We start from the raw sequence: 23,939 nt of genomic DNA on the forward strand, positions 1-23,939 counted from the left end.
CTTACCCTCATCTACGGCTTTGGCGACTGCTTCAAAGAAGTCTACCAGGTTTAGGAGACATGATCTGCCTTTTACAAACTCGAACTGGGTGAGGTCCAGAGTTTGGAGATTACTAATGTCTTTGTTTATAAGTTCCATGGTGATACGTTCCATGGCCTTGCAGACCAGGCTCGTCAGGCTAATGGGGCGGTAGTTCCCAGGGTCTCTGATGGGATCCCCCTTTGTAGAGTAGGATAACCGTCACTGTGCACTATTCAGTGGGCACAAAGCCTGAGGTGAGGCTATGATTGAAAATGGTAGTTAGGTGGGGTGCCAGTTCGTTCTGTAGTTTTTGTAGAATGCAGCATGGGATGTTGTCAGGTCCCATGGATGCTGTGTTCTTGACTTTGGAGAGTGTGGTTTTTACCTGTGCAGCCAAGTTTACAAGAACTTTGCAGTCTTCCAGTATAGAGATGGGCCCTTTAGGTGGTGTGAGGGGGACACTGAACCTATCTGCCAGGATGTTGGCGATATCAGTTGGTTCTGTATATTTAGTGCCATTGTGCTGTAATTCATACCAGATCTGAGTATTGTCATTGAGATTCTTGACATAGTTATAGAATGCTTTGTGGTTGTCTTTAGAAACAATGGCGATTTTGTTTTCATAACTAGCTTTGGAGGATTTTATGAGGGATCTTAGCTTCTTACTCAGGCTGACCAGGGAGTTCCTCCAATCACGGGATTTTACTCTTTTTTTTTTGCAGCAGCAGTTTCTTTCTTCTGTTGTAGAGTTTGCTTATGGCAGGGGACCACCAGATTGGCTTCCATTTTTTGGAGGATAGCATCTTGGTTCTGTTAGGGATAGAGCATGATCCATGCACTCGTGCAAGTGCCTATAAAGTGCATTTGTGTAGGATTCAGCAGTCGTACTTCCATTGTCCATCTGCATGGGTGTTGTGAAGTTTGCCACTTCTGTCTTAAGCGTGAAGTTGGCACTGGAGAAATTTTTACGTTGGTTTCCCTAATGGTGGGTGGGGGTTAGATGTGGGTGTCTAGGGTGATTAGCCTGTGGTCAGGTCTGACCAACGAGAAATTGACCTCTGGTGTTGAACACTGGTCACCCATGTTGGTAATGACCAGGTCCAGGATACTGCTGCCCCTGGTGGGGGTGTGGATATGTTGATCCAAGGCATTGGAATTTATGAATTCCTGAAAACATTGAGCAAAGAGTTGGTACATGAGTAGTTTTCCTAGTTAATGGTGGGGTAGTTAAACTTGTCCATTATTAGGGTGTTAGGTTGTACCCTAATATTTTCCAGTGTGTCAAGAAATGAGGAGTGGGAATCCTGGGGTATGGGGGATATATAACAAGCTACAATTTGGATTGTGGTCTTGCCCAGAGTTAGTTGCACTTGGATAATCTCAGATGCGTTAATATGAGCAACTAGCCTGGAGGTGTGGATATCCTTAATGAATATGGACACACCTCCACCTTAAGTGTTTTGGTCCAGGTTAGGTGGCTGAAAGGTGTGATATGAATTATAGCCTGGTAATGCAGGGATGCTCTCTGGAGCCTTGAACCATGTCTCTGTCACTGCACAGCTGTCTATGTTCTCCATTTTAAGGACTGCCTTGAGTGAGTGCATTTTGAGGTTTAGACTTCTAGCATTAAGTAGTATTTTGCTTGCTTGTACCTGTTACAGTGGAGAATTTGTCATTTGAGCCTTGCCTAAAAAAGGCACTATAGGGGTGGCAAGAGCCTTAGCCAGTATCCAGAATCCCAAGGGTGACAGGTGCAGGCCATCTCCGGCAAAGTATCGTGGTCTGTCGATCATGTCATCCCAGGCAGGCAGATACTGGATCCCAAAAACACCAAAAAGCATGAATCCTTGATGCTCCACACTAGAACGAAACACTGAGACCATAAAGTGCTCACATTTTAAATGCTGGATCCCTTTAGAATGACACCAGAAGGTTAGCCAATTGTTGAAGTCAGTCTTTTTGTCCTTGTACTGTGGCATCATTCTGGGTGATGGCAGGATGCTACTCAGGGCTAGAGTCATGTCTGTCTGGGCTACAAGATCGGTGAGCTCCATATCTCTTCATGTAGTCCAGGGAGGTACATCTCAGGTCATTTATTTTTTTTTTATTTTTTATTTTACATTTTTTTACCGGGCTAGTCCAACTTGGATACATGTCCATTTTCAGTAGAGGCCCGGGGAGTTAAGCTCCAAGCTAGGACAATGAAATTAACACAATCACATCGAAGGATAACATGAGCTAGTTAAAAACTATTAACAGTATGTATAACAGGTTATCACAGTAAAATGTACAGTGCAGAATACAGGCATAACAAAGGATGCAAGTACGATCTAAATTTACAGTGCAGAATACAGGCATAATAAAGGAATGTAAATACAATCAAGGTAGTCAAGAGATAATTAGTAACATAGTTTAAAAAGGAAGGAGTTTCTTTTAATAAGTAGACGGGTTAGGAAGAGTAGAGTATATAGAGACACTTAGACTAGTCAGGTTTGGGCATAACCAGTGTGCAGTGAGGAATACTTTCAATTTGTTTTTAAAACAGGAGCCGGCGGAAAACAGTACTCAAGTCGCTGAATCACTTACAAATGCCTTCTACCAGCACCTGCAGGACTGCATGGATAAGGCAATCCCAAGCAAAACAAAGACTCTTTGTACCAAAGGCAAGCGTCCAGTCTGGTGGACCCCAGCCATAAACAAACTCTACAACAAAAGGAGGAAGCTACTACAAGATAGAGCAAAATCCTTAAAAGGTAAGACACCCTTGATCACTATAAGTAAAAAACTAAGAGCTCTCATAAAATCATCCAAAGCAAATTTTGAGAGAAAAATAGCTAAAGACTCAAAAGACAATCATAAGGCCTTCTTTAGCTATGTTAGAAACCTGGGAGGAAACTCCCAGATATGCTCAGAACTAGTTCAAAATGATGTGAAGATTACTGATCCTACAGACATTGCCAACATACTGGCTGACAAGTTCAGTACAAACTTCTCCCCCCCAAAAGGAGAGATATCTATACCAAGCGATTGCAGCCCCCCAAACATCTCCAACGCCCAAGTGAGAACTGCTCTCTCCAAAGCAAAAAACACAGCATCCATGGGACCTGATGGTGTCCCCAGCTGTGTGCTCCACGAACTCAACGAGGAATTAAACCCACAGCTAGGACAGCTGTTTAATCATAGTCTTACCTCTGGATACGCACTCCAGGAGTGGCGCACTGCAACTGTGGTCCGGCTTCACAAAGGCGGGGCCTCCACCGACCCTGGAAATTGCCGCCCCATTAGGTTGACACGCCTTATCTGCAAAGCCATGGAGAGGATCATAATGGACCTCATAAATAAAGACATAGGGAATTTGCAGACTTTGGATCCATCCCAGTTTGGCTTTGTCAAAGTCAGATCATGCCTTCTAAACTTGGTTGACTTTTTCGAAACAGTCACCAAAGCCATTGATGAGGGAAAGGCAGTCCATACAGCCTACCTCGATCTGGCGAAGGCCTTCGATACAATACCCCACTCGGGTATCATTGAAAAACTCATCAGCTTAAATGTTAACCCATACATCACAAGATGGGTTGCAAACTGGCTGAGTGACAGAACCCACAGGGTCAGAGTTGCTGGCGCCATGTCAGACTCAAAGCCTGTCACAAGTGGTGTACCACAGGGCTCAGTCCTGGGCCCACTCTTGTTTGGCATCTACTTTTCCAAGTACAAGCAAACACAGGAGGGTTATGGCTGACAAAGTTTGCAGATGACTGCAAACTGGGCCATAGTAGAAAACACATCTGACACAGATATCCTTCAGAAGGGTCTCACAGAAACGGATAACTGGTGCCAGAGCCATGGCCTAAAGTTAAATGCCAAAAATGCATAGTCATACCCTTCGGAAAAACAAGGTTACCCCTAGCTACCAAATAGGTGGCAATCCACTGAGCACAGAAGAAGTTATCAGGGACCTGGGGACCCAGGTTGATAGTAGTCTGTCATTCGACACCCATGTAGCTAAAGTAGTTAGGAAGACCTTCTACATTGCCCACCTTATCATGAAGGGATTCTCATCTAGATCAAGGGAGGTCATAGTCTCCCTATACTCATCACTCATCAGACCAATGATTGAGTACAATGCCCCATTCGGAATGTATCTGACCCGACACTTGCAGCAGCTGGAGAGGCCACAAAAGTTCCTCACCAAAAGGATAAAGGGTCTCAAACATCTGTCCTATGCTGCCCGACTGAAAGAACTCCAGCTCTATTCAGTCACTTATCGCTTGCTCAGAGGTGACCTTTGTCTAACATACAAGGCCATGTCAAACCCAGATTTGATGAATATGCTTCACCTCAAAAAATCTAGATCCGTCAGAGCCACAAGGGCGGGAGACTTAAACCTCGACACGGCTATTAATAGGACATGCTGGAGGGATAGATTCATCACCCAAAGACTCCCTATGCTGTGGAATAAAATCCCGGTATATGTGAGGCAGAGCACCTCGCTGGCCTTGTTCAAGAGAAATCTTGACCAATGGATGGGAGATCGCAGATATACCCCAGGGATTACCTCAGTGTCACTGCTCAACAGAGGCACAGCAAAATAATGGGTATAGTTCCCCATACTAAAGGGGTGGCGTAAGCCACAAAACTATGGGCTAGGCTTGTAAATGCCCTCGGGCAGATAGCCTAGTATGAACCTATGAACCTATCATAGTGATGGAATTGGAGAGAGTTCATTTGGAAGGAGGTTCCAGGCTTTTCCAACTATATTAGAAAAAAGGGAGTCACCAGCTTTATTGTTTGTTTTAGTAGTATGTACTAGAAGTTTCTGAGAAGACCTTAAGGATTCCAGGTTTTTATAGGGAGTGATTAGTGTGGACAGAATAGGTGTTTTGGAAGGTTTGTGAAGAGTGTTGTGGGCTATAGTTAGCTGATGGAATTTAATTAGATTTTGTAGTTCAAGCCATCCTAGCTGCTTTAAATTGAGGCAGTGATGGGTTCTAAATGGGTTTCCTGTTGCAAATCTGGCAATATTATTGTAGGACATTTCCAATTTGCTAAGATTATTTTTAGATAGGTTAGTAAAAATAGGTGAGGCATAAAGAAGAGAAGAGATTAGATGAGTGTGTGCTATTGTCATTGGAGCTGAAGATAGGAGAAAGGATTTTATCCTATAGAGAGAGACTAGCTTTTTGTTAACAGTTTTTATAGTATTGTTAATATGGATGTCAAAGTTCAGATTATTGTCAATGGTGACTCCTAATAGTTTGGTGGATGGTTCAGGGGATATAATGGTTTTATTGGTAGAGTTAACTGAGAAATCCAAAGGAGGGGATTTCTTAGTAGGAGAGAAAAGGAGGACTTTAGTCTTTTTGGGGGTTAGGAGAAGGCATCTTTGTGTGAACCATTGCTCAACTGTGTTAAATACTTGCTGGGTATGATAGAGAAGTTCAGACCAACATGGACAATTACATAGTCGTATTTGTACTTTTTGTGGAGTGACCTGAGTGCATGGATTATGTGGTGGATCCTGGCACCTGACAGGCAGCTGACAGTAATTTTCTCCTTGTTTAGTCTGGCGAGTGGAACATCCTTGTGCCTGACTAAAGAGTCACCTATGACTAGAGTGTTGGGTACGTTGTTATGCCTTATGGGCTGTGGTTGAGTGGCACACCGAGTTTTTGGGCTATGTGTCATTTGGGTTGTGTTGGGGGTGGAGGTTACCTGGGTTTCTGCTTTGGAAGTCTCTGTTGCTTGGGCAGATTTTTATTGAGAGCCTCTGTGAATGTAGATGTGTGTTTTATGTTTTTGTGTGTGAGTTTTGGTGGTGTAGGTTTTGAGGGACTATGTGATGAGTGTGGTGTGGTGCAAGTGTTTATCCTCTCCTCTTGACTGTCTCTTCCAGTCTTGGGTGAAGAAAGCTTTGCTTCCACTTTGGCTATATTAGTGCATCTCTCACAGGTTGTAGTGTTGGGTGGTAGGAAGAGAGGGTTGTCTGTGTACATGAGGCAATTGCTGCATTGCCCCAAGATGCCTAGATTCATCACGTAGACAGGAGAAAACACACGGAGCTGACCCATAAACATGCCTGGATAGGTGCTTTTTCCTCTAGACAAGTGAGGAAAGTTGAGTGCTGTAGTAATTTGTAGCTTATTTGGTGCTTACAATGAGTTCTGAACAAGTGTTGAACTCAAGGAAACAGATTTGAGTGCTAAAACTAAATAACTGGCTAGTTCTAAGGGAAAATTTGAACAGTAGACTTTATGGTCCTGGGAATAGTTTAACCTTAGCTAAGTGGCGATGGATAAAGTGTATTTTTTTTTAATATAGCAGTAGCAAATAAGCAAACCGATTTAAAAAATTAACCAATAAAAAGCTACAAACTGAGCCCCATTCCAGCAGTCTACAATCAGAAAGGTTCTAACTGCACACTCCTGCTACTAGGGTGCAGGGGAACCTTCTCCAAAAGAGATGGCCTGGATTAATGCTCAAGTTATACAAAGAAAGCTAGATTCAGTAGGTCTGAATCTAGTCTATGCTAAAGCAAACAAGGCATACCAATTTCAGAAAGAAGCAGTTCAAATAAGCAGGCACAATTAGTCTTTAACCAGAAACTCTCAGCTCAGAAGGGAAGAATCTACCCTCTCCTCCCACAAGAGTGCAGACCACACCTTCTTAATGTAAAGTAACTGGCCCTAAGCCAGAACTAATACACTTTTAGAATAACAGACACTAAGCCTTCAATAGGCAACTCCCAACGTAGAAGGATTTAAGCTACCTGTTCTGCCACAATAGTGCAGACCACAAACCTTAATGTAAAAAAAACTGGTCTGAAGCCCAAGTGCTTAAACCAAAGGTTTGGAATAACAGTTACAATTTAATCAGGCTACTAACAAGCAGTGATAAATGCAGCAGAATAAATGGAATTAAGTACTTTTAAGAACAGGCAGGAAAAACAATATAAATTAACTAGGAAGAAACACAAATACAGTAAAAGCAGATGAATAAAGTATATATTTTGTATATATAACAATAGAAAATTAGCAAACTTATTTAAAAAATTACCCAATTAACCAGTAAAAAAGCTCAAGACTGAGCCCTGTTCCAGCAGTTTTCAATCAGACAAGTTCTAACTGCACACTCCTGCCACTAGGGTGCAGGGAAACCTTCTCCAAAAAAGATGGCCTAAATTAGTGCTCAAGTTATAGAAACAAAGCTAGATTCAGCAGGCCTGAATCTAGTCTATACTACAGCAAACATGGTGTACCAATTTCAGAAAGAAACAGTTCAAATAAGCAGGCACAATAAGCCTTTAAGCAGAAATTCCCAGATCAGAAGGGCAGAATCTAGCCTCTCCTCCCACAAGAGTGCAGACCACAAACCTCCTTAATGTAAAATAACTGGTCTGAAGCCCAATGCTTAAACCAACAGGCTTAGAATGGCATTACATCCTTCTGAGAAAGTAGTATGAGCTAGTTAAATAAACAAAGTATGTCTGGCAGAGTGCAGTATTTTATTTTTTTGTTCACTGTTTTCCAGGTTTGTCACTGTTGTCTACAGAGGGTCATATTTTTTTTTCAGTGACACAAGGATCATTATTTTACAACCGATTAATACAGTCATTTGTTTATTCTTAAAACAACCCTTTATCTGATTCAGCATTCTCCGTAGCCATCTGGGCAAGTAACCAGTGCAAGTTCGGGATACTATGTCAGTCCATTGCAGGATGCTGAGGTGAACGCACACTCACAAAAGCACATATGCACATCAGCACACTGTACACGCATAACCCAAACACACACACACACACACACACACACACACACACACACACACACACACACACAATCCCATTCATGGACTGTTTTAGGATCATTGACGGTGTACCTATGTGCATATCTTTGGATGTATGAGGAAAATAAAGGTCTCCGTGAAAACCTATATGTACACAGAAGGTACAAGGCACCTGAGCAAGAATCAACCCAAAGTACTAGGCACTGTCGGCCAGCAATGGTAGCAACCACACTACTGTGCAATGAACAGTGCTACTGTAATGTATAGTGCATTGTGTCTTTTAGAATTCCATAAGGCTGCAACACATACAGGATGTCTTGCGATAATGTTTCTTCAGTTGTCTGTAAAAATGAATGATTGGTTTCTCACTGTTGGTTGCCTGTACCTGCTGAGCTACTGGTAGCCTGTCTATGAAGTAAAACTAGATGTGCGAGTTAATGTACATTGCATAATATCAAGCAGGATTGTAGATTCGACTGCAGCTTTTACTTTTTGTGATTTTCAGACCAGTTCTAAGTCTTACTTAACCAGTCATTATTACCTTCTTTCCTGCAACCCGCATTGGATTGGGATTTCAAAAGTACAACTGAATTCGACTTGGCCAGTATAAGCAATTTTTGGGCAGTAATCATATTCCTAAACACGAAGCAATGAACAAGTTAGTAAGCAGGACAACAACTTCTGGCTTGCAAGCCAAGACATATAGCTACCATTGAAGAAGCACCACTGCAAGCTAAGAAACCCCAGTAAACACAGGATAAAAATAAATACATAAAAATAATGAAATGATAGTGAATTCTGAAACATAAAGCTACAACACATTCAAAGAAGTCAAAACAAGTACAATAAAAGATGAAACAGTTTCCATACTTAGGAATACAGTCACTGGCAGATGAAGTGTACCTTGGCCCCAAGCTGTATTCAATCCATGGACCTCTTGTCCCTTCACCGTTCCCTACCTTCACTCCCTCCCAAATCCTCCGCACCTTTCCCAGTTGTTATTTCATTGTAACACACACACACACACACACACACACACACACCCACACGTCTATCTGGAGCCACTTTCCTTATTATTTTAATCCTATACTGACCTATGTAATTTGTTTAAATTGTATCTGTTTGATGAAGCTCGTGTCATTGCTTTAACTATGAAAAACAAGTGTATATAATTCTTTACATGCTTCAGCTCAACTTCCCAATTTTCAGTCATTAAGGAAGACATAAAAAATACTGATAAAGTAAAATTACTTCTCTAAGCTGTTTCAATGAAAGAAGAGAAGAGAGGAGAACTAACCTTAGTATTCAGAAAGATAGGTCAACTTATGCAAAGGGTACAAAATGCCATTTAGAGACTGCTATTGCTGGAATTAGAATGATGTCATTATTGGCTCATTAGCATGTCTTTGAATTGATGTTTGCGACCTTTATACATCTATTCCACAAGAACTTGGATGAGAATGGGTGAGAGACTTCCTTTTAGAAAAACAGGTAGAAGGACAAAGTATTGATTTATTCATACACTTATTGGAACTAGTCCTTAATAATAATTACTTTTTGTTCAACAAACAATTTTACCTCCAGAAAATGGGTGTAGCCATGGGGTCCCCCTGTGGAGCAACTTTTGCTAATGCTGTTATGGCTTTTTGAGAAAAGCATTATTTGTTCGTTGACACCATCTTTCAGGAGAGGACCGCATGGTACACCCGTTACTTGGATGATATATTCATTTTGTGGAGAGGAGATATCGCCTCTGCCACTACCTTTGTTGAACAAATTACTAAATTCACCAATTGTTTGAAATTTACATGGGAATTCCAAACAGAACGGATTTCATTCTTGGATGTGGAACTAACAAAGAATATTAAGAAAAATAGTTTTACTTCCAAGATTTTTAGGAAATCCACAATATTCTAATGCATTTTTGCACTTCTCCAGTTGCCATCCTTACCACCAGAAAAGGGGTGTGGTGAAAGGACAACTCGTTAGGGCTGCCAGGATGGTGACTTTGGAGGATGACTTTTTTCAAGAATGTATGTTATTAAAAGATATGTTCATGAAACGTGGGTACCCATCTAGATTGGTGGGTGAACTTATTGAAGAGGTGAAGAATAAAAGAGCATGTGGTTTATTTAAACCAATTTTACAGTTAAGAGAATGAAACAACTATTGAATCTAGAGTGGACTTGTCAGATGATTTGACCACCTCTTTTGATTGCCCACTTTTACATGACTTTAATAATGTAAAGAGCTTTGAGAAAGAGGGTTCATTTGCATCTAGTTTTATTACCACATTTGCTTTGGATGCTCCATCTTTAAAAACTATTATTTTCAAAAATTGGTGTTTATCAGAAGATCAATCAATTAGTAAACACATTAATGAACATCCTCAAGTGGTTTTTCGTAAGGGATGTAATTTGAAAGCACTTTTGGAAAATAATAATTCCCATGTGCACCGCCCACATAAAGGGATGTTGAAATGTGAAAATTGTCATTGGTGCAAGTATATAAAAGTGAGTAACTCATTTACAGTAAAAGGAAAAAAGTTTTACATCAATGGGAAGTTTAATTGTAACACTAGGGGGGTGGTCTATCTTAGTTTGTGCTCTAAATGCCAGGCTTTTTATATAGGGAAAACTGATAGACCACTGAAAAACAGAATTTATGAACACTACTATGCAATTAACAAAGGGAACCCTACCAATTCCCTAGCTAGGCACATTTTATCATTCCCTGAGCATGAATTTTTATTCATGGCTATTGAAAAAGAATCTGAGAATGAAAGAGGGGGACCGACTAGCCTAAAACTTGAAGAAAAAGAAGTTTTATGGCAGTTGAAATTAAATGCTTTGGTTCCACCAGGTTTAAATGATGTAATCTCTATCAGGAACACTTTAAAACTTAAAGCTTTATTAAGATAAAAAATATACTGAATTTCACAAGAAAATAATTTAACATAGTATCTATGAATAGATTTATGTAGTTTACGCTTTACATTTTATGTTCTTTTACTTTAAATTGAGGTAAGGTTGTTTCAGGAAATGATGTTTCAGGAAATTGTCATGTTTTTTGAAGTATTTAAGGGTTGATTTTTTGTTTGTGAATTGTCTGAAGAAGTTTACATATTTTAGTAAATGAAAGTGCTAACGTACAGTTTTTGTTTCCTAGCGTGGTGCTTTTTCCATGTTTTATTTTTTATTAGTTTTTTGAATTGCCCCTGTTTAACCCAAACACCATCAGAGCTGACTGTGGCAGTGCTTTTCCTAGCAGCCCATTCACTGCATTGGAGAAGGCACTTCATTCATACACACACACACACACACACACACACACACACACACACACTCACATGCAGACGCACACACACACATGTACACACACACATGTACACACACACATGTACACGCACACATGCGCACGCACACACACACACATCCATTCTCTTGTTATGCAGGTTTCTTCCCATGTTTTTCTTATACACTTAAAAGTTTAACAAAACAAAATGTCTTGTATCGGTATGCATTTTCAGAACAAGAAGTATGACATATTAATGACTGGCATTACTAACTGACTGACTAATTTCACCGATTTATCAGAATAGAACCAAAAATTTTATCAGGGATAGGCTAAAAAATGTGAGAAAAGTCAGTGATGGTTGTTAGATGTGCAGCTAGTGTACAGCTGCCCCAGTTATAATACACCATTGACTACACCTGAGATTTCTAGACTTTGCACAGTACCTGTCATTTCTTTTCATCGCAGCTTCTGGATTGTCAGTCATGGTCTTCATTTTGTCCATTGCTTCACAAACATCTTTGAAGCTTAGGGCACATGGAAGCAATGGGTGCAAAAAGTTAGCCTTTACAGCATCACCTGTATTATTTTGAAAAAAAAGTGATCTAGTCCAAGTTGCAACTTTTCTTCACCTGGTAGGGGATGATGCAGTTAATTTATTTTTAATACATTTAGTCTTATGTAAGAACAGCATTCTGATTGGAGTGTCATTAAAGAAAAGCTCCAGCAGTATTGCAATCCTGAAAAGAACTTAACATATTTTCTACTAGGCATTGGGTCTCACAGGAATCTCTTGGTGCAGATGTGACTGAAGTGAGACATAGACCCAAAGACTGAATTTGGCAAATTGAATGCTTTACCTTGAGAAAAAGAATTGTCTGTGATATCCAGGATGACAAAGCAAGAAGTAAACATTTAACCAATTCCATGACATAGAGTGAAAAACTCTGATTGTGAATCTGAATTCTATGATTCAGTCACCAGCCCAGGCAGTACAGGAGCTGTAGAGGAGTGAGATAGCAAATCAGGAGACAATACCACATTCCTTCAGAGGGTGGGGTGGAAGCATATGTCTGAAGTGAGTGGTCTCATGGTAGAATGGCAGAGACCAGAGACCCTGTGGGTTAAATGTTGCGAGTGAGACAGTGTGTCATGATACGTTGCATTACTTAAGGAAATGAATGAAACATTTTCATGACAGATGTACACAGAAACTGTGGTGTAGTACTTGTAAAACACACAAAAGTGCTGTCCTCTTGAAGGGTAACAGCATGTTGTCAACTGCTTGCCCCTCATCCCCTGTGAAGAATGAATATTCCAGAAGGCTCTTGCTATCCAAGAAAATGAATGGGTCACTTCAGGTAGTGCAGAGAGAGAAAAGCTTCATGTCAGGTGCAAAAAGAGTGTCAAAGAAAGTAAATTTTTGTGAAAATCTGGTTAGACACTGGAGAAAGCCATACATGTGTATAGAGTAACTGATTTAATCATTGTCTTACCTACGATGTGCATAGCATTTAAATGAAGAAGTGGCCTGCTACACAGAGCAAATACTCCAAAGGTAGAATATAATGTGAAAAATGTTTCAAACTGTGTAGCAGCAAAGAAAGTTATACATGATGAAGCTGATGACTCGGCTAGAAGTGATAAGTATACAGCTTAGCTAACACCATTTTGGTTGGGTCTATATTAAATCAGCGAACACTCAAAATAGTGAATGCTGATTTATCAACCCTTTAAGACTGAAACCGGACAATCCCGAAGACACAGAACAACTATCTTTTTCCCAGGGAAAAAAATTGCTGGGCCATTTTATGGACTTTGCCATTTCTTCCACTGTGGTACAATCTCAGAGTTGGCATATTTAAGTGTGTGTGTGTGTGTGGGGGGGGGGGGGGGTGGAGTGAAGCCCCCTACTTCATTTTGTGTGTTGAACTTTTTTTTTTTTTTGTGGAACAGCAATTTTTTTCCCTGGGAAAAAAATGCTCTAATGTGTCTTTGGGATTGTCATGGTTTGCTGTTTAGGGGTCAGTAAATCAGCATTCACTATTTTATGTGTTCACTGATTTAATATAGACCCTTCTGGTTTGATGATTAGCAGAGGTTATAGCAACTGTGAACAGTCTAACCATTTTTCACAGGTATGCAAGCCAAGGAATGAGGGGCAAAAAATATTTTTCAAGTGACTGATGCAAATAAAGCTTATGACTGTGCATTTTCTGGCATGAATAATTCCCTAACTGACCAACAGAAAGCAGATGACTTGTTTTTGATTGGGGTTGATATGTGCAATGAATTCTTCAGTAGGCTTAGAAAAGAATTGGTGTTACCAATCGAAAAAAAAAAACACTTGACTGAAAAGCTGTGCATAAACGTGGCATGTCTGACATTTAACTCATTGGTTCCTATAAGAGTATGGTCATAAGGAAAATAGAGTTCCTATGTATTCTATAAGAGTATGTGTGTCTTAACAGAAGAAATACATATACTTCTGAGGTGACTTTACTGGATGATGTCAAGTCCACTTTCGGAAGTCCTGGTATCGAAGCATACCTAAATCTAAGGCAGCAAGATGGTATCCACAAATGGACATGATTTCCTAGTCATGCACAAAGAAATTAAGAGTGCAATGTACAAGGCTGCGATTATTTAGGAGTGTTTGCTTAGAGTAATGAAAAATATTAAATCCTTTTCATATTTAGATTAATGCAAAAATGCATGATACTTTTATGCTAGGAACAGTGGGTATTTATAAAAAAAAAATGTGAAGACATTCTGAGATACAAATGTTTGGTAAAGCATTTATTGATATTAGCAATATTTTCATATCTGTATTGATATTGCCAAAGCTGTATGACATACAAGTAACATATGTTGTAAAGCAGTTGTACATATTAAAAATATTTTAATATTTGTATTATGAAAGCTTTGTGACCTAAAAGAGTACAAATGTTGCTGTCATCACATTAAAACTCAGAATTGTGCAACTTTTGCATGCCTTATAAGAAGCCTGCTTTTGTGGTTTAATATCGTTTTGAAATATTGTGTAAAAGTTCTATGCATACTTTACATAAAATAGTACCATGCTACCCACCCTTTTTATACATCTTGGAAAAACTTTCAAAAAGATGAACAATTCTCCTACTGTTATATTTCCTGTCTTGAACATTTAAAAAGGTATAATACTTTGACCATAACACTAGTCAAAATTGTCAAATAAAATGGCATTCATTTTTTTGCAAATCAATAACATGAAATCAGTATCACCAGATAAACTTTTGATATGGACATCATTGAGTACTTCAAATCTCATGTGTTTTCAGTGCAGGATTTTGGATAAAAGCTCGCAAGTGGTTGACATACAAGACTTCAAAAAGCAGAGGGATTAATCATCTCTTGGTGCTCTAAATTGATTGATCTTAGAGGCTGGAACCAAATGTAGCATCCTTACTGTAAGGGCATTAAGAAAGTTTAGTTTAAGTTTATTGTCAGAGTCAGAAGCATCATTTAGGACTTATTCTGGGCAAAAGCCAAATCCATTTGGTGAGAAGGGGCTGGGTTTGTAAAGTAAAAAATGGAAATAGTTTTTTGTGATTTCATGTTTTCAATACAGCAATCTGGCATATTCTGAAGGTCTGCTTGTAAGCAATCGGACATGACAAAAGGAAGTCATAGTGGAGAGATGCAGATGCAGAGCACTTGGGGTCACAGGGCAGCCAATGGCAATAACTGATACTGATCAGAGGCATTAATATGCAGGTTCAAGCAGTACAGTCTGTTAAGCCTCAAAAATTAAGTCTGTTGTGTAATGATATGGGGTGACAGAGCAGAAAAAAATTACTTCAAAATTTTTCGTTTGACATTTTTGAACAGTATGCTATTTTATTTACTTGACTACTTAACTTCCTGATATTAACCAACACAATGAAGAAATTGAAAACAAATTAGAGGTACAGTTAATAAAAATATGATTCTGATGTTATCATCAGATGATACGGGAAAAGTTCCATTACCAGTTCAAATTTATCCTCATGACCATGCCACACTTTTAACTGAAACTTGCACGATCCATCTCCAAACATTGTATATTGTTTTAATAACTGACATCGTACAAGCAGCACTGTCAGAGGTGACAAGAAAGCCTTGTTAAAGCATTAAACATGCATCACCATAAGCAATTATGTGTGCATGCAATGCTCGATAAAGAAGATCCTTCTGCATCGGTTCAGTGTCTGAAGACGAGCAAAGGAAAAAGTGCCGATGTAGTACAGAATTATTTTAAAAGTTCCATTTTTGTCCAAGCAGTAAGCAGGTGATGGTTTTTGGCTGTGAGTGGCTCACCTGTTTACTGCAGAGTGTACTGCTGACTTGATTAATATTTTGCAGGATGGAACATTATCGCAAGACTATTTTGATAACATTTTTAGATATGCTATTCAAATGTACAGGCGTTTTGAAATCCATAACAGAAGGAAGGCAGATGTATGAATGCCTCTGCAGTGTGTATGTTTGTGTGTGTGCTCAGGTATGTGCACATTCCTTGTACAGCATCAAAGCTTAAAGTATGAGAAACATGAGTAGTACCTAAAGATGGTAAAGACCCATCAAATCCAACTTCATATACACACAGTTCAGTTCTAAACCATGATTATAAAGTGTTAATATCTATAATGGCTAAAAGAATGGGAAAGGTGATTCCCAAATTGATAGATATGGATCAGTGTGGTTTTGTGGAGGGCAGGCAAACTTTTGACAACATTAATAGAACAATGATGATTCATAGGGAAGCTGAAGAAAGTACCACTGTTGTTAGTGGGTCTTGATGCAGAGAAAGCATTCAACAGAATAAGCTGGGATTTTATCAGTAGGGCAATGGAAGCATTTGCATTCCCCGACGCAATTAATAAGGTTAATTAAGAGGATATGTGAGGGATCAGAGGACAAAATTAAAGTGTGTGTGGTGCATCCTCTCTAATACGTTAATTTTGAACAGAGGAATTAGGTTAGGTATCCTCTTTCCCCCTTGTTATATGCATTCTATTTAGAACCATTGGCAAAGAAAATAAGGGACTCAGAAATTCAAGGATATAATTGGTATGGTAGTCAAGAAAAGCTGGCGTTATTCACAGATGGTATTATTTTGTATCCAATAAAAACAGAAAACAAGGACTTTTAAGTGTTGTGGAACATTCTGACACTTTCAAGTCTTTACAGTCTACAAAATTAATGAAGATAAAACACAAAGACAATAGCTCTAACTACATACCCACAGATAAATTGACTCGGCAACAGCCATATTTATGGGACCATGATAAAATGAAATACTTAGGAGTATAGGTTAAAAAGGCTTCTGTTATAGCACCTAAAGATATGTGGGAAGAGACTAAACAAAAAGTAATACAAATATGGAGAAACTAAAGGCCTTTTTATGGCTATGGATAGCAAAATACAAGCAGTGAAAATGTTTTTAGTCCCTTTAGTTTTATATTAAGGTTGGGCATACTTTTAATAACCAGAGAAGTTCTGGATAGCAATTAATAAAGAGCTGAGGGACTTTATCTGGGATGGGAAGAGGGCAAGAGTCAAGTGGGATACATTGATTCATACAACAGAACAAGGTAGTTTGGGATTACCTGAACTGAAGGGGTATTTCAGAGCTACACAGTTAAGGCTCCTATACATAGCACAAGCAGAAAGCTATAATTCAAAGTGGAAAGGAATGATGATGAAACAGGAGGGGCGGCTCTAGAAATAAGGAGATACTAGAATTTTGGATGCAGATCCTTAAGGAGAATAACAGTAACCATACAGAATATTATATTCATAAAGTATCAGAAAGTATTCTAAGAGCTACACCAAAATGGGAATGGAGAAAGGAGAATCTGCTGATAGGGCTGACTGCAATTAGAAGTAGAGAGAATAGGCAATTAGGGGGCTGGAATTTACTGGAGAGAACTGGGTGCGCAAATTGGTGTAACTAAGGAAATTATTTTTTTTAAGCTCTGATACAAAATTGGAATTGTCTAGACATAATAAGGCCTTGCAGAGTTTAATTCTGGTCTCTGCCAAAAAACAATTACTAGAAAATGGAAATCAAATGAAACCCTACTATTCAGGCATGACCAAAGGGCAATTTCAGGTGTACTCTCCAGTCCATCTGGTGAATCTGGGTATCCTGAGGCAATGTTACAACTGCCTCATGTACAAAGACAACCCTCTCCTCCTAGCACAAAACACTAACATATGCAAGAGATGCAATTATACAGCCAAACTGGAGGCTGAGCTGTCTCCACTCAAGACTGGAACAGACAGTCAAGAGGAGAAGGTTAACATTTGCACCACACCTCCAGCCGCACATACACCTACTAAACCAGCACTGGCAAAAAATACACATAATTTCACAAAATCATACTCGGAGACTCTAAATAAAAACCAGCAAAAGCATCGGAGACCTCCAAAGCAGACACCCAAACAACCTGCACCTCCCGTCACAAACCAGACAACATATAAAACATAAAATCAGTGTTCCACACAATCACAGCCCTTAAGGCGAAGTAACATACCTATCAGACTAGTAATAGGTGACTCTATAGTCAGGTACACTGATGTCCCACTCACTAAGCTGGACAAGCAGAAGGTTACTGTTAGCTATCTGTCTGGAGCCAGAATCTGCCACATAACACAGGTCACTTCAGAACAAGTACAAATATGACTCTGTCATTGTTCATGTTGGTGTGAATGACCTGAGACATACCTCCCTGGACTACATGAAAATAGACATGGAAGAGCTCTCTGATCATGTAGCCCAGGCCGGTATGACCGTGACCCTGAACAGCATCTTGCCCTCACCAAGAATGATACCTCAGTATAAAGAAAAAATTATCAATTTTAACAATTGGTTAAGCTTCTGGTGTCATTCAAAGGGGATTCAGTGTCTGTCGGCCTGGGATGACATGCTCGACAAGCCGTGTTTCTTTGCAAGAGACAGCTTGCACCTGTCACCCCTAACCTTTTGAATACTGGCCAAGGCTCTTGCTGCCCCCATAGTGCCTTTTTTAGGCAAGGCTCAAAAGTCAAACCCACCTCCATAAATAGCACAGTTAACAAAAAACTGAGGGTTATGCTACTCAACACCAGGAGTTTAAATCTCAAAATGCACACGCTCGAAGCACAACTCAGTATGGAGAATGTCGACATCTGTGCAGTAACTGAAACCTGGTTAAATGCTCCAGAGAGCACTCCAGCACTACCGGGCTACAACTCGTACCACACATTTCGGACACAACACAGACTGAAACACAAAAGGAGGGGGTGCTTCCATATTCATCAATGATACCTACACCTCCAGGTTAGTGGCGCAGCATGATACCTCTGAGATCATCCATGTGCAACTAACATCGGGCAAATCTGCAATGCAAATTGTGGCCTGCTACAGATCACCCCCCCCATGACCCAGGACCACTACTTCACCTTTTTGGAGACGCTGGAAAACATGAAGGTCCTACCGAGCACCCTGATATTGGGTGATTTCAATTACCATTAACTGGGAAAACTACTCCAGTACAAACTCCCAGGCCCAGCGCTTCCTGGAATTCATCAACTCAAATGCCCTGGATCAGCTGGTAAACTCCCCTACCAGATGTGAAAACATATTGGACCTTGTCATCACAAACCTGGGCAACAGGTGTTCCACACCAGAGGGTCAACCCATCACTGGTTAGATCAGACCATAAACTAATCACTCTGGATGTCCACACCCCACGACCACCCCCAACTAAGGAAACCACAGTAAAAAACTTTTCTAAAGCAAACTTCACCTTACTTAACTCATTACAGCTGAGTACACCTTCAGGCATTTCTGAAGTTGCATCCTACTGCACCTCTAGGCATCAAATATTGCTCGGTCACATTTTCATTAATAATTCCAAAACCATGGTATATACAAGGTATCAGAATATTCTATCTTGAAGCATACATGATGGCAGATGTAATTGTATTGATATTTGGCCTCTGTCAATGAGTATTTGTTAGAACTGTAAGGTTATAACTTCATTTTTTAAAAGCTCAAGCCATACCCACTGGGAGTTAAAGGTACACTCTCAAAAGAGCTGTACTGGAGGGAATGAGTTAAGACAGAGGCGGTAAGTTTCACAGCCTCCACGCTAAAGGATAATGCTGCCCAAGATGCAGAAATCTTTACAAATGCACTCTATGAGCATCTACAAGGATGCATGGATCATTCCATCCCTAGCAAAACCAAGACCCACTCCTCTAAGAGAAGGAAACCAGTCTGGTGGACCCCTGCCATTAACAGGCTATACAATAGAAGGAGGAAACTAGATCAGAAAAAAAGCAAATCTCAAGAAGAAAAGACATCTACCTAGCTAAGGTCCCTCATAAAATCATCCAAGGCTAACTTTGAAAGAAAAACAGCCAAGGATTCAAAAGATAACCACAAAGCCTTCTTTAGCTATGTTAAGAATCTAAGTGGCAACTCATAGATATGCACTGAACTAGTGCAAAATAGCACAAAATATACTGAACTTACTGATATTACCAACATCCTGGCAGATAGATTCAGTGCAAACTTCACCCCCCCTCTCACCCCCAAAAGGGCCCACAACAATACCGGAAAAGTGTAGTGTCCCGGAAATCACAGACGCACAGGTGAAAATAGCCCTTTCAAAAGCCAAAAACACAGAGTCACTGGGGACAGATGGTGTCCCAGGCTGCGTCTTCCCTTCCAGGTACTACAGAAAAACTCACCAGACTGAACATAAACCCCTACATCACGAGATGGGTTGCCATCTGGCTTACAGACAGAACTCACACAGTAAGAATAGCGGGCTACAGGTCCAACTCTAAACCAGTCACAAGTGGTGTCCTGCAAGGCTCAGTCCTGGGACCTCTACTGTTCGGCATATACTTCTCAGAAGTACAGTCAAACACAGGAGGACTAGGGCTAACCAAGTTCACCGATGACTGCAAACTGGTAGCCATAATTGACTGTCCAGCTGACACTGACATCCTCCAAAAGGGCCTTACTGAGACGGACACCTAGTGTCAAAGTCATGGCCTCAAGCTAAATGCCAAAAAAAATGCATAGTCATCCTGTTTGGGGAAAAACAAAACACCCATGAATTACCACATAGGTGGCAGCCCCCTTAATACAGAAGCGGTAATAAGAGATCTGGGGACCCAGGTAGATAGTAATCTCTCCTTTGTCAATCATATTGCCAAAGTAGTTAGGAAATCCTTCTACGTGGCCCATCTAATTAGTAAAGAGTTCACATCTAGAAATAAAGAGGTTATAGTGCCCCTCTACTTGTCACTCATCAGACCCATCATAGAGTACAATGCCCCATTTGGGATGTACCTCACAAGACACTTCCAACAGCTGGAGAGGCCACAAAAGTACCTCACAAAGAGGATTACTGGCCTCAAACATATGTCCAAAGCAGCCCGACTGAAAAAACTCCAGCTGTACTCAGTGGCATATTGCTTACTCAGAGGTGATCTCTGCCTGACTTACAAAGCCATGTCCAACTCAGAATTGATGGACATGCTCCACCTAAAGAAATCCAAGTCACTGCGAGACACACGCTCTAGTGAGCTAAACCTCACCACAACAATAAATAGAACATGCTGGAGGGATTGATTCCTGTCACTGAGACTCCCCATGCTTTGGAACAAAGTTCCAAACTACATTAGGCAGAGTCCCTCACTAACACTCTTCAAGAGAAACCTTGACGAGTGGATGGGTAACAGAAAATACACCCCTGGGATCACTTCATTGGCTCTGCTTAACAGTGGATCAGTTAATTAATCAATGGGGTGGCGAAAGCCGACACACTCTGGGTAGGCTTATAAATGCTCTCGGGCAGATAGCCTAGTACCTACCTATGAACCTATAAAGTCTAAACCAGCTGTATTAGAATCAGTGAATATAGTAACAGAGATAAACAGGAAGTGTGATCTGTAGAAAAGGGTAGGAGAAAGTTGCATAAAAAACTAGGACTTGTGGGAGCAATACATGCAGAATAATGTTTTGGAGGAGGAGTGAGGTTTTAGGGAAGGCAGGAATTGAATAATCTATGTAATGTTAAATTGACAGTGACTGTATACATTATATGTGATGTATAATGTTTGCAACTAAAAATGTCAATATGGTTTGTTTTAATTTATATAAATGAATGACTGCCTGTGTCTTAAATGATAATTCAATAAAGATGCTTCTTCTTTAAAAAACATAAAATAAATGTAATTTCCATAATGCTACAAGATCCATGACCTATACCCCACTGTGCTGTACTGCAGAGAGCAGAAAAAAATCAAATTGTAAATCGAGATGGACCTGTTTGATTACAAAAAAATATCTGATGTTGTGTGCTTACTATTTCTTTTGCGTAAATGGCTTAGTAAGCAGAAAATGTACATTGTACCTAGTAAGCTTATCTGTTGTGTAGTCTTAGAAATGATTAAATTTGACATGTGTTTATCAAATCAAATTACTTTACTAAAGGGCAATGAAATGTGTACACAAATCAACAGTACAACCCACCAGGCAATGTCTTCTGTGATTATGTGATCAGTGTGTTCTCTCCCCTTTTTACATACCTCTCTGAAAATAAGCATTGTATTGTTATGCTTCTGTAAAATACCTACAACATAACCAAGTCCAAGAGTGGAAGTAGTTGTTTTGTTCTGACACCCACAATTAAGGTTACAGGTAGTATTAGGGGCAAGTAATGTTTCATTGTAGTCTGTTTAACAACTTTGCTGAACTATGTTATTTGAAATACATAATGAATTCCTCAGGTTTAAATATACATATGTAATTTCTTTATAGAGTTTTGACTAACCTAGATCCATAACTTGTCCCTGACATTTGATTGTAGGAGAAATATAAGAATAATACATTAAGACGATGACTGTGTGACATTGACTTTTATGTTCTGTCAGTTTCTATTTGTTTAACGTTCATTTATTTCCTATCAGAAGTGCAGTATATACAAGTTAGAAAAGAGTTTCACTATTTACAGAGGATTCATTTTCTTTTCTAGGTGTCATCTTGCACAGCAATTTGGAAATACATAGACAGTCAAACTTTAAGAATCAGCTGGACTCTTATGAAACAACTGTCCCTTTTGTCTTAAATGGAGAAAAGTATATACCGCTTAATGACCTACACTTAAAGGTTTGTTTTACCTTTCTTTTTAAGCTCTTATAAACAATTGCTTCAGACCCAGCTTTTTATATATCAGCTTAGTAATAGCTATATTTTGTCAAATATTGGAAATGTGCCTTCATATCATCATTTGACTCGGTGATTTTGTACCTAGGCTTTTTCTTTCATAGTACTTTTATAATTTTTTGCCTCTGTCCCTGCTAACCATTAAGCCTTTCAGCTGAAAATGATTGTTTTTGTCGGTCCGTGGTGGGGAAACTCCAGAACCATGCTATTAAAAGGTATGCAGATAGGCAGTCAATCAGGCAACCATGAGGGCTACTTGTGTCCATGCTGGTGTCCCTGCTATACCACCGACCACATGTGAGAATTTGCATGTGCCAGTACACATGCATCTACATACATTTTGCTTAATTATTATTGTTGCATTATGCAGTCTGAAATAAATGCTTGCTTCCCTTTGAACAGATTCTGATGCTGCTGTGTGCCACTTTTTTCTGACAGGTAGATATTAAGCTTTTAGTTGCAGTTCTCACAAGTGATTCAGAACATTGCTGTGCATTTTTAATGCATTGTTTATCATGGCTGTATTTAGAGTATTAACAATTATCTAAATATTGCCATGACTTGTGCAAATAGTTGAAAAAGGACAAGACTTTATTTTTGAAAGATGGTTTGAATGCAACAATTATAAGTTCATAGGTAAGTACTATGCTAGCTGCCCTTGCAGGCCATTTTAAGCCTAGCCAGTTTCCCATTGTGTGCTCCACTTAACCTATCCAATTTGGTTATAGATTGGCCTCCCATGGTCAGTAATTATATATTACCGCTAATGAAAATAACTGGGATTATACCATCGATAATTTGAGGTGACCCACGCTTGGGATAAAACCTTTAGGAGCTGCATCTGTCCATTAGTTGTACAGTGGACAGTCCTGGGGTAATTTTTTTGTTTCCCATCCATGGCTCAGAGTTGTGCTTAAATACGGACAAGGATGATATACATGTCCCTCCTAACTGTTCTGTTGATGTTGCAGAAGAGGCTTACATTCCTAGGCCAAGTATTTCTGATGCCATTGACTTGCTGATGTGAAGTAAATCCATCAATACTGGGTCAGTGGATGCCGTGTAAGCCAGACACACATCACTTCTTATCAGTCTGTAGCATACTGAGTATAATGACAGGGCTTTGAGTCAGTCCATGTAGAAAATCTTATTTAGACCTTGTATCTTTAAAGTAAGGTACCTCTGTGGGCAATGCAGTTGCTGCATGTGTCTGGAAAGATACATACCAAAGGGGCCTTATACTCAAAGACTGGCCAATGAGGGCTGAGTAAAGGGAGACGGTGACATCCCTAGATCAAGACACAATCCATTTGTTTATAAACTGTGTAATGTAGAAGGACTTTCTTACAGCAATAATTTGTACATTTCAGACTGTTCTATTGCAAAGGTTAGGGAATACACTTTTTTTCTTTAAAAAGCCTTATAGAAGTTTTATTTGAAATATTGATTTACAAATGATATCTGTATAGCTCTCTCTCTCTCTCTCTATATATATATATATATATATATATATATATATATATTTAGGAACACAAATCTAGACTAAGACTGAAACACAAAATATGGACAAGTGATGTTATTGCAGGGAAGG

General features: G+C 39.6%; 1 protein-coding gene across 1 annotated transcript in view; it reads left to right on the forward strand.

Annotated features, from left to right (window-relative positions):
- ADAM12 (ADAM metallopeptidase domain 12) overlaps positions 1-23,939 on the forward strand; it is a 2,765,134-nt gene that overhangs the window by 400,230 nt on the left and 2,340,965 nt on the right. Inside the window, exon 2 of the mRNA XM_044056180.1 lies at positions 22,158-22,291. Coding sequence (XP_043912115.1) covers positions 22,158-22,291 — 134 coding nt within the window. The remainder of the gene's footprint in view (positions 1-22,157; positions 22,292-23,939) is intronic.

The sequence above is a fragment of the Protopterus annectens genome, chromosome 14.part0 (genome assembly GCF_019279795.1).
Source record: "Protopterus annectens isolate FY-2018-M chromosome 14.part0, PAN1.0, whole genome shotgun sequence".
In the NCBI taxonomy this organism is placed as follows: domain Eukaryota; kingdom Metazoa; phylum Chordata; order Ceratodontiformes; family Protopteridae; genus Protopterus; species Protopterus annectens.